The 16,486-nt window shown below is 44.9% G+C and overlaps 1 protein-coding gene across 2 annotated transcripts in view; it reads right to left on the reverse strand.

Moving 5' to 3' along the window:
* The window catches only part of GRK5 (G protein-coupled receptor kinase 5), a 151,394-nt gene that overhangs the window by 13,825 nt on the left and 121,083 nt on the right, over nucleotides 1-16,486 (reverse strand). Inside the window, exons 5-12 of one of the 2 annotated variants that reach the window (XM_054276544.1) lie at nucleotides 16,343-16,443; nucleotides 13,379-13,471; nucleotides 11,178-11,241; nucleotides 10,497-10,637; nucleotides 9,281-9,471; nucleotides 4,926-4,963; nucleotides 4,025-4,114; nucleotides 2,528-2,736 (exon numbers count right to left, since the gene is read on the reverse strand). In XM_054276544.1, coding sequence (XP_054132519.1) covers nucleotides 2,528-2,736; nucleotides 4,025-4,114; nucleotides 4,926-4,963; nucleotides 9,281-9,471; nucleotides 10,497-10,637; nucleotides 11,178-11,241; nucleotides 13,379-13,471; nucleotides 16,343-16,443 — 927 coding nt within the window. Of the gene's footprint in view, nucleotides 1-2,527; nucleotides 2,737-4,024; nucleotides 4,115-4,925; nucleotides 4,964-9,280; nucleotides 9,472-10,496; nucleotides 10,638-11,177; nucleotides 11,242-13,378; nucleotides 13,476-16,342; nucleotides 16,444-16,486 lie in introns of both variants that reach the window. The other variant, XM_054276545.1, reaches the window with a different exon arrangement.

Genomic DNA, 16,486 nt, shown 5'->3' on the forward strand with positions numbered 1-16,486 from the left:
GGGAGGTCATCCACAGCACTATCCCATCAATGCTACATTTAATTCTTCCCAGCTTTAAGTTCTCATGGTTATTTTCAAAGTGTATGTTCATTCTGTTATGCAAGGGAAATAAAGAGTAGCAAGAAGGGTTCTACAGGTATGCCAGCCAGAAGAGGGGGGTTGGACTATGTGATCTTTAAAGGTCCCTTTCCACCCAAACTATCTGATTCTGTGCCTCAAGCAGCAAAGCAAAATTTTGGCCTCACATCTCCATTTCAGATTAACAGCAGGACAGACACACAAATTCCCTGCCACTCCAGCAGACTCTGCTGCTCACCTGGTGAGGAGAGAGGGCAGCCAGCTGGGGCACATGGGATGGTCAGTGAGAGCCCATGGGATGCCCTGTGAGAGCCCATGGGATGGTGTGTGAGAGCCCATGGGATGGTGTGTGAGAGCCCATGGGATGGTGTGTGAGAGCCCATGGGATGGTGTGTGAGAGTCCATGTGATGGTGTGTGAGAGCCCATGGGATGGTCTGTGAGAGGCCATGGGATGGTGTGTGAGAGCCCATGGGATGGTCTGTGAGAGCCCATGGGATGGTGTGTGAGAGCCCATGGGATGGTCTGTGAGAGCCCATGGGATGGTGTGTGAGAGCCCATGGGATGGTCTGTGAGAGCCCATGGGATGCCCTGTGAGAGCCCATGGGATGGTGTGTGAGAGCCCATGGGATGGTGTGTGAGAGCCCATGGGATGGTGTGTGAGAGCCCATGGGATGCCCTGTGAGAGCCCATGGGATGGTGTGTGAGAGCCCATGGGATGGTGTGTGAGAGCCCATGGGATGGTCTGTGAGAGCCCATAGGATGGTGTGTGAGAGCCCATGGGATGGTCTGTGAGAGCCCATGGGATGCCCTGTGAGAGCCCATGGGATGGTGTGTGAGAGCCCATGGGATGCCCTGTGAGAGCCCATGGGATGGTGTGTGAGAGTCCATGGGATGGTGTGTGAGAGCCCATGGGATGGTGTGTGAGAGCCCATGGGATGGTGTGTGAGAGCCCATGGGATGCCCTGTGAGAGCCCATGGGATGGTGTGTGAGAGCCCATGGGATGGTGTGTGAGAGCCCATGGGATGCCCTGTGAGAGCCCATGGGATGGTGTGTGAGAGCCCATGGGATGGTGTGTGAGAGTCCATGCAATGGTCTGTGAGAGCCCATGGGATGGTCTGTGAGAGTCCATGGGATGGTGTGTGAGAGCCCATGGGATGGTGTGTGAGAGTCCATGGGATGGTGTGTGAGAGCCCATGGGATGGTGTGTGAGAGTCCATGGGATGGTGTGTGAGAGCCCATGGGATGGTGTGTGAGAGCCCATGGGATGCCCTGTGAGAGCCCATGGGATGCCCTGTGAGAGCCCATGGGATGGTGTGTGAGAGCCCATGGCTGCCCCAGGTCCTCCATGCCAGCTTCACTGGGGGCTCTGCATCACCATTTAAGGGCAGTGAAGGGCCCAGAGCATCTCTCAAGAGTGATGTCAGTTAAACACCACCCCGAGGATTCAGGAATGACTCGGTGCACTGCGAGTTAATGACTTCCAGGCATGACTCTTGGCAGTGCTACCATTATTATTCTGCAAGGAGACTTCAGTGTCTCTTCATGCAGCCAGCCAGCCAGAGTGTTGTGGATCTGCTCTTTGCCTGCCTGTTGCACAAGGCATTGGTGAAACCCTCCCTACCTATTTGTTGACCTTTCCTCCCCTTCGTTCTCCCTCCACCAGCAAACACAGATAGATCATTGTCTCCAAAGGAGACTTCACTCCTTAGCAAACAACACCCAGAAAAAGGCCACATCCTTTTCCAAATTACAATTCAGCCTTCTAAAGATGGATGTCAACAAGGCATTGATGAATTCAGACGCAGCTTTGAGATTTCTCAGAGGGATTGAGGATTTCCATTGTCAGACATGGCTATTGTGCTACGAAAATGACTCCCAGCTGAAGGAGTGAGAAAACATTTTGAAGAACAGCTCAACAGTATTAAGAAAAGCTGGATACCCTGACACCCCCGGGGAAAAGCTGCTAACAAAGTTAGTGAGATGGGCTGGGACAACATTTGAGTGTCACAATAATTTCATTGCATAATCTTTGTCCTGCTTACCCCCAGCTCTCACCAAAGACAATGGAAGCGTGGGGTTTGCAGTTCCTTGCAGGAGACAATCAGATTCTTGCATCATCGAGTCCTTTTTCTTTTTTTCTACAAGTTTATAAAAGACAGAGATGCATTCTTGACTGCAAACTAACATTCAAAGTCTCATGAGAATAGACATCGCTCCCTCGGCCATAAAACTTTGGAGAGGGCTTGGGATGACCGAGATGAATCTCACAGAGAAACAAGCCCAAATAAACAGAGTTTGAATGAATAGAGAGTGCAGTCATCCCATCCACAGATGAGCTTGGTTAGTCCTTGTTTCTGCAGCCCGTCCATGGCCCCCTGTCACTGCTCAGACCGTGTCAGACACAGCTGGTTAGTGAAGCTGCCCCACTGAGCCTTCCAGCCCCTTACCATTTTACAGATGGACTTGGCCTCCTCAGAGAACTTATGGGAGTACACCTCCTCTGTCTCCAGCACTCTTCTGTCCACTTCTTCCCTCTTCACCTTCTCTTTCCTCCCACGGAACGGCGATTGCCCAGCAATCATTTCATAAATGAGGCAGCCTAACCCCCAGTAGTCAGGGCTGAGTGTGTATCTCTGGTTGTTCAGCACCTCTGGAGCTGTGGAGGAGAGTGAGATGCCTTGTGGAAATGCTTGGTGTTTACACAGGCACAGCATTTAAACGCCTCAAAGTTTCATTTTGGTGACTGAGTACACATGCACAGAGAATGGTGGGTAAAATACAGAAACACCTTCTGAAATGCAGCATGCTGCCTGCCATGGTTCTCTCTACATGCTACATGCCTTGTGCATGCTGTCTTCTGACTTCTCTACCAACTCAGTCCAATTAAAATAAAAAAAAATCATGAAAGAAGTTGGGTCTAAATATTAAGCAGAGACCTAATTTCAAGAGTTCCTCCAGATTTCTCCACTTAGGAAAGAAAGGAAATGCAAACACACATCCTGTAAACAGCCGTGACATTTCTTCAAAAGCAAATTCTGTCTCTTTGGTCAATTCATAGCTTTTATTTTTCCCCTTTAAAGAAACTCCAATCCATTAATTTTGTGTTGCAACCACAGACAATGCTTTTGGGCAGAGAGTCACTGTCTTGCAGGCACCCTCACCTCCATGCAGGGGTACAAACACACATCCCCGCGTGCTCACAAGCACAGAGCCTTGGTGTGCACGCAAACTTACACTGGGATAACAAAATTTAGACATGACAACTGATTTGCTTGCTTTCATTAAAGTCTCCATATGGTGTAACAGTGGCTCACATCAGCTAGTTTCTATTCAGTCAAATAAGCATAAGCAATTTTTACTCCAAGAAAATATGCCCACCCAGAGAATGCATGAAAATAATTACATTGAGTTTAGAAAACAGATCTAGTTAAATAAGGGAGTGTAGTTCTTGAGGTTTTTTTTTTACCAATGTAGAAATCTCTACTTGTCTTTTGTGCAGATCCTCCCCTGCACACAGAGGAAAGCTCAAGCTGACCCTGGTCAAGATGACCATACGTCTGACTTACCCATTTTATCATAACCATGCAAATACATTCTAACTCCTATACAAAGCAACAACTAGAAAGAAACCTTTATTTTGGCACATAACCCTCCTAAGATAAATCTACAATAAAATCACTAGAATCCCAGTTGCTGTCTCCCCTTTCAATTTTCTTTGCTGATTTAAGGTTATAGACCAGCCTCACTGAGAGCTGTAGAGGTCCAGCCTTTCACCCTCTTCTGATTTTCACTATCAGGATTTCTGTAGGAGTTGCTGCATGAAACTGGACCCAGCTGAATGTGAATATTTTTTATTCTTTTTCTTAAGCTTTCTTGGCAGAAATATCTCTAAAACTCAAGTAACCTTGGTAAATTTTTAAAAAGATGAGCTGTGGAAGACTTACCCATATACCCTACTGTTCCTACTCTTCCACGGATTGATTCACCCTCGGGGATTTTGACAGCTAGACCCAAATCAGATATTCTAATATGGCCTGGAAGGAAAAAAGAAACAAAACAACACAAAGCAGATATAATAACCTGACCCAAATTAGTCCAAAACACACAACTGTGGTCATTGCTGAACTACTCCTGCAATTTACTGCTCAGACATTTTAGGAAAAGAGTGTTCTGAATCACTGAATTGGAGCAGTTCCATTGATTGGGAAAAGAGGAATTATTAAGGGCACTACAACACAGTGAAATAAATGCTAACAGTAAGGCTGTGGACTGCAGCGGATTGCATCAGGTATTTTAAAACCAATGAAAAAAGGCAGAGAGAAGCATGCTGTGGGGAAGTATCTTGAACTGATCACAGAGGATGGATGGGTTGACACAATTCTGTAACTCTGTGATGGCTGAGGAGGCCACATCTGGTCTGCAAGTCAGCAGGAGATTCGATTATCGCTGCCTCCAGCAACGAACGTGTACCTGGGTTTGCATAAAACCAGACTTGGCTCAGCAGAGGGGGAAAGTACTTTCAAAAATGGAGAGGGAAGCACAGATTTAGAAATTAGAGCTCCCTTTGTGTTGCACCAGCCTTGCAACAAGGATGGAAAAGCAGCGAGGGAAGGCAGAGAGCCCCAGCAATGCGGAGCTCTCGAGAACAGCCCCTGCTGAGGGCACGGCTGCCTCCCTCCATCTGTGCAGAGCTCCAGCAGCTCAGCCACCCCTAGACAGGAATATCAGTGTATGCTGAGCCTCTTAATCACTTCAGAGCATTATTTGTCTTTGTGCAATGTATATCCTGAAACTAACTTAATCTACTTTACTGTGAAAGCATCTCTGTAAAGCTCCGAGACTTACCATAATCATCCAGCAGGATATTTTCTGGCTTCAGATCTCTGGAAATGAAAGATAGCAGTTATGGGCATGAAGCTGGTTTTGATAACATAACCATACAACTGTGTGGGGGCATTTATTACTTGTAATAAACCAATTGAGTGTCAACTCACACAGCAAGGAACTCCTGAAACCAATACAACCTTTTACAACTCACTTCACAGATAGACTGAAACCATATGTCTTTTCCTAAACTGGAGTTGTAATTTTTCACCAAACCAAGCTTTTAGTTCCTAATCTACCCTATAATGGACTCATCCATCTAGTCCTGTAAGCCCTGTAAACGAACCCCTATAGCCCTGTGTGCTGTAAAATCTCTCTAACATTTTCTGTTATAAAATCTTACGTTAAAAAAATAGGTTTTAAAATCCCTTATTTACATGTGAAAATGGAAATAGCAATCTGCTGGGCTCAAATTTTCTATGTCTGGCATCTGAGTCAGACCAAATATGTGAATGTGTGTCCATGCACTTGCACACATGTGCAATAATTTTGTTGAGTTTGGAAAACACGGGGCAGAGGGGGGAATGCTGTGTCCAAATTAAGATTATTCTTACAAGCATTTGTGAAACTCTAGTGCCTGTGTGGTTTGGGGCAATGCCATGAAAATGGGCAAGGTGGTCAATCTGATGTCAAAGATGTGCCTTTTACTGTTCCTGAGAAAAAGAAAACAACCCCCCCCCCCCCAGATCTGGGCAAGGTATAAACTTCTGAAGTAAATAATCTCAGTTTTCATATATTTAGCAGGGCCTGGGCAGTCTGAAAAGTTTGAGGGGGGAGCCAGGCAGGGTCCTTCCCATCCTGTTCATGCAGAGGGGAATGAAGCCAGCTCAAGAGGTGGGAGCAGAGGTGTCAGAGGGGGACACGGACATGCTGGGCAGGGAGTGTCCCAGCAGTGCCCCAGGACTGGGCTGTGCTGGCCTCAGCCTGAATGAGGCACCAGCAGCTGGGTGAGGCAGGAAAAACAGCATTGCTTCAATTCACCACACCATGCCCTGGCTTTTATCTGGAGACAGTGCTCAGCCTGGTGCAAATCCAAACCCTGCTTGGCCTCTTCTTTTTTGTCAGTGTGTCAGTGTAAGGCTGCCTTGCATCTGTGAGCCAGCTTGGTTCTGGTAACTTCTCAGAAAAGAGTAATTTCTGTGCAAAGAGCAAAGAGAAAGCCTCACACCAGGGCACAGGGCAGAGCACAGAGCCCACCCCACCTCTCCAGTTGCACCACTCCAGTATCATGAATTTTCCTGTGTATGAAGAGAGGGTATTTTATAGTTTGACAATGCCAAAGTTGGAATTTTGAAACTTGCCGTGTTTTTATTTATGATTTCAAGCAAGAACACAGAGCTCTGTGAGTAATCTCCTCTCCTTGCTTGCTTCAGACCTTCCTGACCTTCCAGATAAACCTCACCCAGTGCCCAGTGGTACCAAGCCTGCTTTTCAAACAAATAATGCTGAAATATGTGAAGGGCATATTTATGAATATTGAGGAGAAGCTGTGATTTTGTTTAACATACCACTGGGGGCTTTCCCTGCCACTCAGCAGAAGGTTTCCAATGCTGGAGCAGCACAGTCAAGGTCATTGTCCATTTATTTTTGAAAATAGGTTCTGAATCCTGTAAGAATCATTCCCTTGAAGAACTCAGCCTTCATCAGTTATTTCATCTTCTGCTCAGCAGTTATTAGTCCCACACAAAACTGCAACTGGGGGCAGTGATAAGAATCTTATGTGCAACTTGGGAAATTGTTGTCTTTGAATGAGAAAATGGGAGACTCCAGAAGGACTCTGAGAACATCAGTTCAGTTCTTAGGGTCCTCTGTGATTCAGGGCAATTTGAGGAAGCTTTCCTCCCCTCCCAGGCATCAGCTGTCATTCCTGTTTTCAGGATTCTGGTTCCTCAGGATCAAGGCTGGCTTCCTTTGCATGGCCAGCACTTCCAAGGGTTCATGACTGAAATGTCCAAGAGGAATAAAACTCCCTGGTGGACACACTGACACATAAAGCTGCTTCCCAAAGGCTCAGCTTCCCATTTGTAAATTAGCCTTGCCCAAACACACTGAAACATAAACTGCTGGCACTGTGCCCACGCTCAAAAGGCAATTGTTTGGCTGTGCAGGACGGCCTAAACAACTCAATTAATCACTTTGGACAAGGCTTTACCATGTACTTGTGCAATGCCTGGGACAATGTGAGCTCGGAGCTTCCAGGCATCGCTACAGCATAAATGAAAAAAAATTACATACATAAAAATATTTCTAGAAACAAAAAAAAGTTATATACATATACATATACATATATATAAAAATTATAAAATAAAAATCTAAATACATAATATAAATTATGAACTTTAAATTAATAAAAATGAATTACATATATACATACACAAATAATTTGAGTAGAACCAGCAGCTTTTTACATTTGCTTTCCATGAACAACCAACCCATTGACCTTTACTAACATGCTGCAGTTGAGAGATGTAGCACAAGTGCCATGTTTGACAAGGGAATTCTGAATGAGATGAATCTGACTCTGAGCCTGGTTGTTCTCCCAGGTCACGTCTGCAGCGTGCGTCAGCAGCGGCCCAGGAGATGGGGATGCATTTTCCAAAGCTGTGATTTACTCAGGAGCATTTTGTTTAAAGAAAATGAAATTAAGTCTGAAGAAGAAGTGTTTTGTGATGAATTATTCGCCTTGAGAAGGCAGTGGCATTTAGCTGCTATTTTTTATTGACCTATATAGCACTTCTCACGGGTCCCACAACACGCTGCGCTGTTACAAATGAGGGGTCTCTGCAGATGCTCCTGACATACTGCTAGAAAATGTCACCTACAAGGATGTAGTATCATTCATCACCAAAATGAATGTGCCATCTGAGGTGTAAAGTAGCAGTTCTTTTAAGAGTAGCATGAAAACTCCTGCTTAAGGAAGTAGGTGCCATTTCTCTCAGAGCCACGCACTATTTTATGTGGCCAGATCTGATTTGTTCTGTTAGAAAATGGAATTAGTATGGCATTTTACCAGCCATGTTATGAATGCACCAGTCATTTTTTTTCAATAAAATATGATTGTGAAACACTACACTACCTCCTAAAATGTTTGAAAATGTGGTAGGAGGTTTTCTAAGGGAAAAGGAAGCCAGACGCTTCACTTATGATTTGATTTTTCAATTGACGTTAGACATTTAGTACCATTTTGTTCCCTGGGGAAAGAAGAAACTTCCTTCTTGGGTGAGCACCAACTAAATCAGCATGTTATCTGTCTGCCCTCTGTGTGCCAGCTAGCAAGATGCAAGGCAACCAAGTGTCAGTTTCTTAGAGATTTCCAAGGAACAACAATATTGCATTTTCCATGCATACAAGTGCATGCATCATATGTATTACACCCAGGCATATAAAATGATTTAAAGTGTGGCTTGGCTTTTAAAAATAGCATCTTATTGTCTATTAATCATTGTCCTTGGAAGTTCTTTCATCAATTTACAGGCCCTCTTCTGCTGTGAATGCCAGCAATGATGATTTCACAAGCGGGGATGATGAAGACAAACAAGAACCGTTGTTTACAACTACAGTGGCTGTTGATTAAAAAAAATAAATCCTCATGGAGTCACAAGAACTCCGTCTGCAATCTGCTTGCTTTTCCAGCCTGCCCTGGAAAAGTGCTTGTGTAGAGCTGGGAGCCAAAGTGGAAGCTGAGAACTTGGGATGTGCCCTCCTGGAAGCGGCAGCGCCGGGCAGCGCTGTGCCCGCTGGCTGCTCCCGGGGAGGGTGGGATGCTGCCAGCAGGATGCCTCTGTGGTGTGCCTGGGAATGGGCCCCCTTCCATGGCTGGCATGCCAGGATCACCAGGATCCCATCCAGCTAATCACACTCACACCAGGGGAAATCCATGCCCTCTGTCTCAGACACCCTCTTGCGTGCCCTCTGCAAAAGAAGTTTTCCCACACCTGACGTGCTGCAAAATAATCTAACTAATTAAAATAGAGGCTTGGATGGAATGATCTCCATTTCACCCCAACTAGGAACGCAATTCCTAAATGAAATCCCTTTAAAGGAACTTCCATCATTTTCTTATGTTGCCCAGTGCAGACCGAGGTAGGGTTTGGGGAGCTTTGTGCTAGTTCTGGATGATTTAGACAGGATGTATTTAGGGAAGCAACTGCTTCCTTCCATGATTATTGTATCATGGTGTATTTATACAGGGCTCTGCAAAATTTCAGCCAAAGCACTCGGGCATCTCAGCTGTGCAGCACCACAATAAGAAGGGAGGAAGCAGACAATCCTTTCCTACCCAGAAAAGACATCCTGAGACTCTAGAGAGTGCTTACCTGTACACAGTGTTTTCTCTGTGAAGGTCTTCCAAGCCACAAAGAATCTCTGCTGCATAAAACAAAGCTCTTTCCTCCTCGAAGCCTGGGTTTCCCATGTTGTAGATATGAAACTTCAGGTCACCTCCATTCATTATGGTCAGAACTAAACACAGTGCGTCCTTTGTTTCATAGGCATAGGCTAAATTGACCTAGAAAAACATTTTCAGCACAGTTGTGACAGTTCAGATGGCTGCTAAGAAGGAAGTGCTAGCTCTTCATTAAAGATTTTCATTAAAGTTTTTCTCCATAAAATGAAAAAAAATACATTGATTGAATTTGTTATGGGCTTTCTTACAACAGCAAACAGATTTTAAAAGTATGGAAAAATCAGATTTTAGGATTCTACAGAATAATTTGTGGACCAGAAACCCTCAAGGCTTAGATGGCTTCAGAGGCTGGACAAACATACTAATTCCAGGCATATTTTCCCATGTATGAGAAATCTTAGTAATCAAGGGAATCTACACCTCCTGCTGCATCACTTTGCATCCCAGTGAGTTCCTTGGAAGTCCCAGATACTCCAGTCCTGGGGTGATCAAATGGACCATCACGGAGATGGGAAGGCCAGCATCATCCCTGGGGGCTCTGGTGGGTGCCCAAGGAAAAATCAGACCAGCCAAAATCTACCCATCACTTTTAAATACGTGCCATCCTCTGGCAGAGGCAAATAAACATGTAAGCAAACACCTTGCATCTGCTGTATACACAGTGTTTCCTGAAATAAGTATAAAGAACGTGACAGATGCTGAGATAACACCTTTTTTATTTTTCTAAATCTAAGGGAAGCTTTAAAGGAGGCACAAGAGATGGTGCGACTCAGGAGAGCCCTGCATCAGGCCAAGCAGCTCCATCTCACTGCTCAGATGCTTCTGCAAGCCAGTCTCATCTCTGTTTGGGTTGAATCTCCAAGCACCTCTCTCCCAGAGCCTGGGAATTCAGGTGCTCACAAGCCAAGGCTGTGAAACAGATCCTGCTCCCATGGCAGGCACAGGCCCCTTGGCTGCTGCACTTCTCATGGACCAGAGACTGAAATGCGACTCAGCAAAGGTGCCCAGAGCAGGACTAAGGTGCAAAGCAAAGGGATTCAGCTCCTGGCACCTCTCCAGGAGCAGGAGATGGAGGAGGCACTGGGTTCAACCAGAGCAGGGAACCATGGAGCTCAAACAATACTCACTACAAACTGACTATTGACTTTCTCTAAAATCTGCTTCTCGTTGAGCGCCATGGATTCGCCTTTCCTCTTCTTGATCCTCTTCTTCTCCAGCCTCTTGCAGGCGTACATCTTCCCCGTGGCTCGCACTTGGCAGGCGCAGACCTGCAAACAAACGGAGCACAACGATTGTGGGTGATGCAAAGCAAACCCAGCTGTGCCTGGGCTGCTCTTCCCTCCTCACATCTCCTCTGGATCAGTCCTTTTAAGGCCAGAGATGGAGGCTCAGTGAGCCAGGCCTAGGCGGGGGCAGCTGGGGGATCAACTGCTGTTTCCAAACCTGCTGCGGAATATTGGTTCAATTATTTCACTTTCCTCCGCCTGCTTCCTCTCCCACCTCCTTTTGTCTGTGCAGAGTTTAATCTCTCAAGTCTGCACCTCCCCTGCCTCTGCTGCCACCTCCAGACACCAGGAAAATACAAACAAGGGTGTGACCCCAATTCCGCCGTGAACGCAACAGCTGAACACAAAATAACTCTCCAAAGTGTCCCTTTGAGATTATGGTGTCATGAGGGGTTAAGTAGAACTGTCAGCAATTACTGTAAATCAGCCCCTGTCACATCAGGCTCCTGTACCTGCACTGTCTGAAAAGTAAGAAACAAAAAGTAAGAAACACTCGTAACAGAAAATTTCAGAGTTACTCACCTCCCCAAAGCCGCCTTTCCCCAGCACCCTGTACTGCCTAAACGTGTTTTTTGTTACTGGTTGCCTGGAAGAAAAGGAAATAAATAAATAAACCCCCCCACCACACTATGTTTAATGCACTCTCTGTGATTTATTTATTTCAGAGCATACTTTTGAAAAGCAAAATAGATAAATATTATATAATCCCATTATTTCAAGGTAATAGTATTATATAATATAATATATAATTACATAATTACATTACTTCAATACTATGTATGGCTTGAACTTTTCAATTCCAACATATTAAGCTGTAATAAAATACAACACATTAGTGAGTCATCAGTATAATTTCTGCTAGCATCTTAGGACCAAGGAGGGTTCTGAATCTCCATTATACAGCTTTGGCCTTTGTTAAGCAAAGAGGAAGCCTGAGATCTTCCAGTGAGATATTAATTCCCATGACACATAGGGTGGGCTAACACATTGCTTTGCTTGGCCTGCAAGATGCGAAAAACAGATCCAAAATTCAAACCACCAGAAAATATTTCTGTTGTGTTAAACAAAACATGAAACTCATATGAATGAAAGGCAGAAACAATTCTGGGAGCAGGAGGATTTGTGTGACATTTACAGACTGGGAGAGCAGGAAGACGAGATCCAAGCCAGTCCATTCCCTCTGGGCTACCTGCTTCCTGGGGGAGCATCAAGGGCAAAAAGGGATCAAGAACTAAATTAAGGTTAAATAAATCTGTCTTTGAGGGCAGAGTGCTCCCTTGACATCACTTGATAGGATCCCTACACAATCTACCAGGCTTCCCACAAAATCTGCTCCACCAGAACAGCTCCAACCCTATACCAAACCTTTACTTTGCTACTGTAGAAGTTTTACAACACGACAGAAGAAGAATTCCAGGTTCAGCGAGATCCCGTTTTGTTTCCAGCACCAAGGCTTTACAGGGATCCCAGCAGTGGATATGAACACTCCTGCTCCCCTTGCTCCCCTCTGGCAGGCAGCCAGCCGGCAGAGGGAGCACAGGGACGTGGCTGTTCCCACCACAGGGATGATGAGGTCGATGACAATGAAGAATAAATGCTGAACTGAATCCTTTAATTAATGCCCTTTATTGTTTTCCAAACTAGGGGAAGAATAGTATGCAGACAGTAAAAAACTAGAAGAGGAAAAAATGGGTTTTTTCAGTATTCCATGAGGCTGCTGCAAATGCTTTTGGGGTTGAAAGCATCAATTAGTATTGATAGCTACATGTTCAGCAATGTCCCTGGAATAAATGGACTCTGTGACTGCTCCTTTGGAGCTGTTGATCTCTCCATGCTACTAACACCTCTTTGCTAATCCCAAAAACAATTCTCCCAGCTTCTTAAGCCAGGCATATCCAACAGCTTGTCACACTTGTTGGGGGAATGGAAAAAAAAAATCCTCAAAGCATTGCAGAAAATTCCTTATCCCTAATGTGAAAACAGATAGGAAATAGCCTGGCTAGAGATGAATCACCCGATGTTTTTTTAATTGAAATAGAAGAGTAAATGCTGGGCTCAGTGAAGATGGCATGTGGAGCATGTCTTGGCATGAAATGGCTCTTCCCTGTGCCCACCCCTCCTGAGCAGCAGCTCTGCAGCTTTCCAGGGAGAGGAACTGGCACAGCTCCTTTGATCTGGAGGCGCCCTGCTGCCACACAGCGCTCTCGGATCCGGCCCTGGCTCAGCCGCCGTAATTAATGCCATTTGTGCAAAATGGGGCTTCTCCCTGCCCAAGGTCACGGTCACCCAGCAGCGACCGTCTGTGCAGCACCCCCTGACAGGGGAAAGGCACTCTCCTTGCAAATTAATACCCACCAAGGCTGCCTGGTTATTAAATGTGCTCAGGAATGTCCAGCCAATAAATACAGCGAGAGGACCTATAGGCCGCATTTTCCCTCTCTTTGGAGTGATTTAATAACAGTGACAACTGGTCCAGACAAAAAGTCACCACATTCAGAGGGCAGCTAAACAGAAAGACAGCTGAAGTTGCTGAATGTACATTAATCATACCTAATATGTTTAATGTACCTAAGCCCATTAAATGGTCCAGCACTTGAGCTGTAGAAGCAAACATTATCTCAAGTGTCTGATTTTGAGCATATTCGACAGACTTTGCATGGAAAGTAAAAATAAACATTTTAATTTATTTTTTATTTAAAAAAAAGAAGTCTTGTGACACTTACCTTTCCAACCACTTCCACTGGAGGAACCTGTCGAAGTACATGCTGTTTAGGTACTCTTGGAATGGTTCCCCACTGAGGTGGTCAAGGACAGATCTATCTCAGATGAAAAGGATATATAAGCATTTTATAATCCTGAACTTTGAGCAAAAGAGAAATAAAACAAGAGGAGAAAAGTCCAGAGTTCTTTTACAGTAGGATTATGTTACTTCTACTTTATTTTGTACTTTATTTTGCTCACTGTTTCAACATAGAGACAAAGTGATGTGCTTGATGTATCTCATAACAGGAGGCCTCACACAAGCTGAATACTGGTGATGCTTGCTGAAAATTATCAGGGCAACTCCCACTGGCTTTAAAGGACTTTTACAGAGGTTGTTAGCCACCACAGAGTGAATGTCTTTGCTTCTGTTAGTAAACTGAAACAACATCCTCAGGAACTGAGCTCCTAAAATTTGAGGGATGTTTACATCTGGATAAAAAACTTTTGGCTGAAGCCCATTTCTATCAAAAAGAGACCATCTGAGGCATCATTTTGAGCAAAAAGATCAGTTTCAATTCCTGCTATATGGAAGAATAGTACATGTGACTACGGTCAAAGGGGATTTCCTAACAGCTATGTGCTTTAGTAGAGTAAAACAGAGGAAAGAAAAGTCTGAACAGGGATGTGGATTTGCTTCTGGATCAGGAAAAGAATTTTGGGGCTCATGCAGTAGATGGAGCCTTTTGCATAATGGAAGGAATAAAGGAATGAAAAGGTCAGTCTGCAAATGTGAGAATAAAGTCTCTTGCTTGTGGCAGGCAGCAAAGAGCCAGAGAGCATCAGGCATCCCATCAGAAAGGCCAAGGGCTTGGAACTAAGAAAACATGGGCTGAGCTGGGAGCTGTCTAAAATGAAGGTGATCAGGCTGTTCAACAACTGCTGGTGCTGGTTCTTGCTGTGCTTACTGGGGCTCCTGCAGCCACCTCTGCTGGCAGCACTGGCAGGGACCAAGTTGGGTTTGGGTGAAAAGCGCCCAAAGAAATGAGCATTTCTGTCTGGGTGTACACAGACACATTTGTGTCTGTGTCTGAGGGCATAGAGACACATTTACAGATCTTGCTGGAAGGAGGAAATCTTCTCTGAATGACTGCTCTAGTCGGGGGATGGATAGTCCATGTCTTACCCTGAGGCAGTTCTCAGAGCAAACAAGTCACCATGAGTAATGTGTCTCCTCAGTTCAGTTCCTCCCCGTTCATGAGCTAGTATTTTTGGAATTTCTCAGTTACAATATTATTTTTTTTTGTAATTCTTGCACCATCAATTTGGAGAAGGCAGGTAATTGCACATGTTCAGAATGCACAAGTCAAATTGCTGCTGTCTTCATTAGCTTTGACTGGACACAGATCATAACTGTTTCCCTTAATGGATTAAAGATTACAAAATGAAATTAAAAGTAAGTCTTAATTTGCTTTAACAAATATCCAAATTCAACATCGGATTTCTAGGTGATGTTGGAGGAGGGCAGGAGCAGACAGTCAAAATATTAAAGCTAAAAGCAGAAGCTACATACATGCACTTTTCTTGCAGACTGATTTTTATCTATGAAGAAGTGAATGGAACTCATCCCATCCCTGCTCCTCCAGGACAGCAGGCTTTATATTTGTATGTATGCCTCCCTTTCCTGGTCTGACTGTGAACCCTTCCAAAATTAACATCATTCAGCACCAGTAAATACCAACAGCAATTTTTTAAAACTTCCTTTTGACCTCATTTTAGTCCGTGTGAGATGATCAGCATATTTATTAACAAGGTCCCAAACCTGGCTCATTTCTCAGTTTCAGGATGGGATAAAGGAAGGAGCCTGCATTAAGTGGTGCCCAATGCTCGCCCTTTCCATTCAGTTAATTAAAAGCTGCACGTATATTAAAAGAACAATAGCTGCCTTTCAGCAGTTGTTTGCTTTTTAGTTCCCCTCTTTGGCAACAACAAAGTGCATTTTAGAGGGAACTGTCAGCTTTCAAACCCATTTGGGAGCTGGAAACAGGCACCAGGGGGGTTTGTGTGGAGCACAGCTCTGCCTTTGTCACCGGGGCTGGCACCCACAACTGGTGCGAGGCACAGAGCATCTCTACGGGACACCATGCAGGGAAACTGCCTGTGCTACAAGGGAAGGCCAGAAATAACCCACAGCTCCTACCAGCTCAAAGAATAACTGGAACCAGAAAAGGTCAATGAAATGAGTCAAAACAATGAATGACAGCGGAGCAAATTTTACAAATCCCCATTACATCACCCAGGGAAAACAAACCGCGCTCAGCCAGGAACCGCACGGGCCCGCGTGCCACCAGCCCTCCTTTTCATATTTTTATTGGTTTATGATCTGCTGGTGTGCATGCACTCAGGGCAGGGTTTGCAAAGGCAGATTGCATACCTGGAGCTTTAGCACATAATGGCACAAATGGCTGCAGAAACTGATAAGCCTTTTCCCAGACAAAGGGGGAAATAATGCATGTTGGTTTGAACGCCACGGGCAGACAGAAAGAATTAAAAAAGCCCCGTTCTCCTGGTGAAGATTTTCTGGAAAAGCCATGCAGAGCAAGTTTGCACATTCCTCTGTCTAAATGGACTGTATAGCCACTTAATTTTTATTCACTTTGAAACAGAGATGTTTTCTTTGGATACATTATCATTGTAGCTCTTTTCACACAGCATGAAATCCACGGCTGGCTTACTTGGCTGGAACACTCTGTCAAATACCTGAAACAGTAAGTGCCTGTGTGCATGCTATATAATGGCATGGAAATATTTATTACATTTTGTTCAGATGAAATGACTTCACCGCTTGTCAGCTCTGCCTCAAGGAGTGTGAGCAGAGATGTGAGCCTCAGGTCCAGGCTGGAATGTCACATTCCCTACCTGCCACATTCATTCCCCACGAGCTGCTGGCTGCAGCCCTGGCATCTTCGGGTGTGTGTGATACTTACTTTGTACAGGGAGAGAACAGCTCCTTGCAGGGGCTGTTTTCCAGTTTCTCCTCTGTCTGCTGGATAAGTTCTTGACTGACTTCGGGAACATAGGCTGGAGACTGGGGAGAGAAGAGAGGGGCACATTAAATCCCCGGCGAGGTG

Source organism: Melozone crissalis, unplaced genomic scaffold (genome assembly GCF_028551555.1).
Source record: "Melozone crissalis strain CALT ecotype California unplaced genomic scaffold, PUWL_Pcris_2 ptg000019l_1, whole genome shotgun sequence".
Taxonomy (NCBI): domain Eukaryota; kingdom Metazoa; phylum Chordata; class Aves; order Passeriformes; family Passerellidae; genus Melozone; species Melozone crissalis.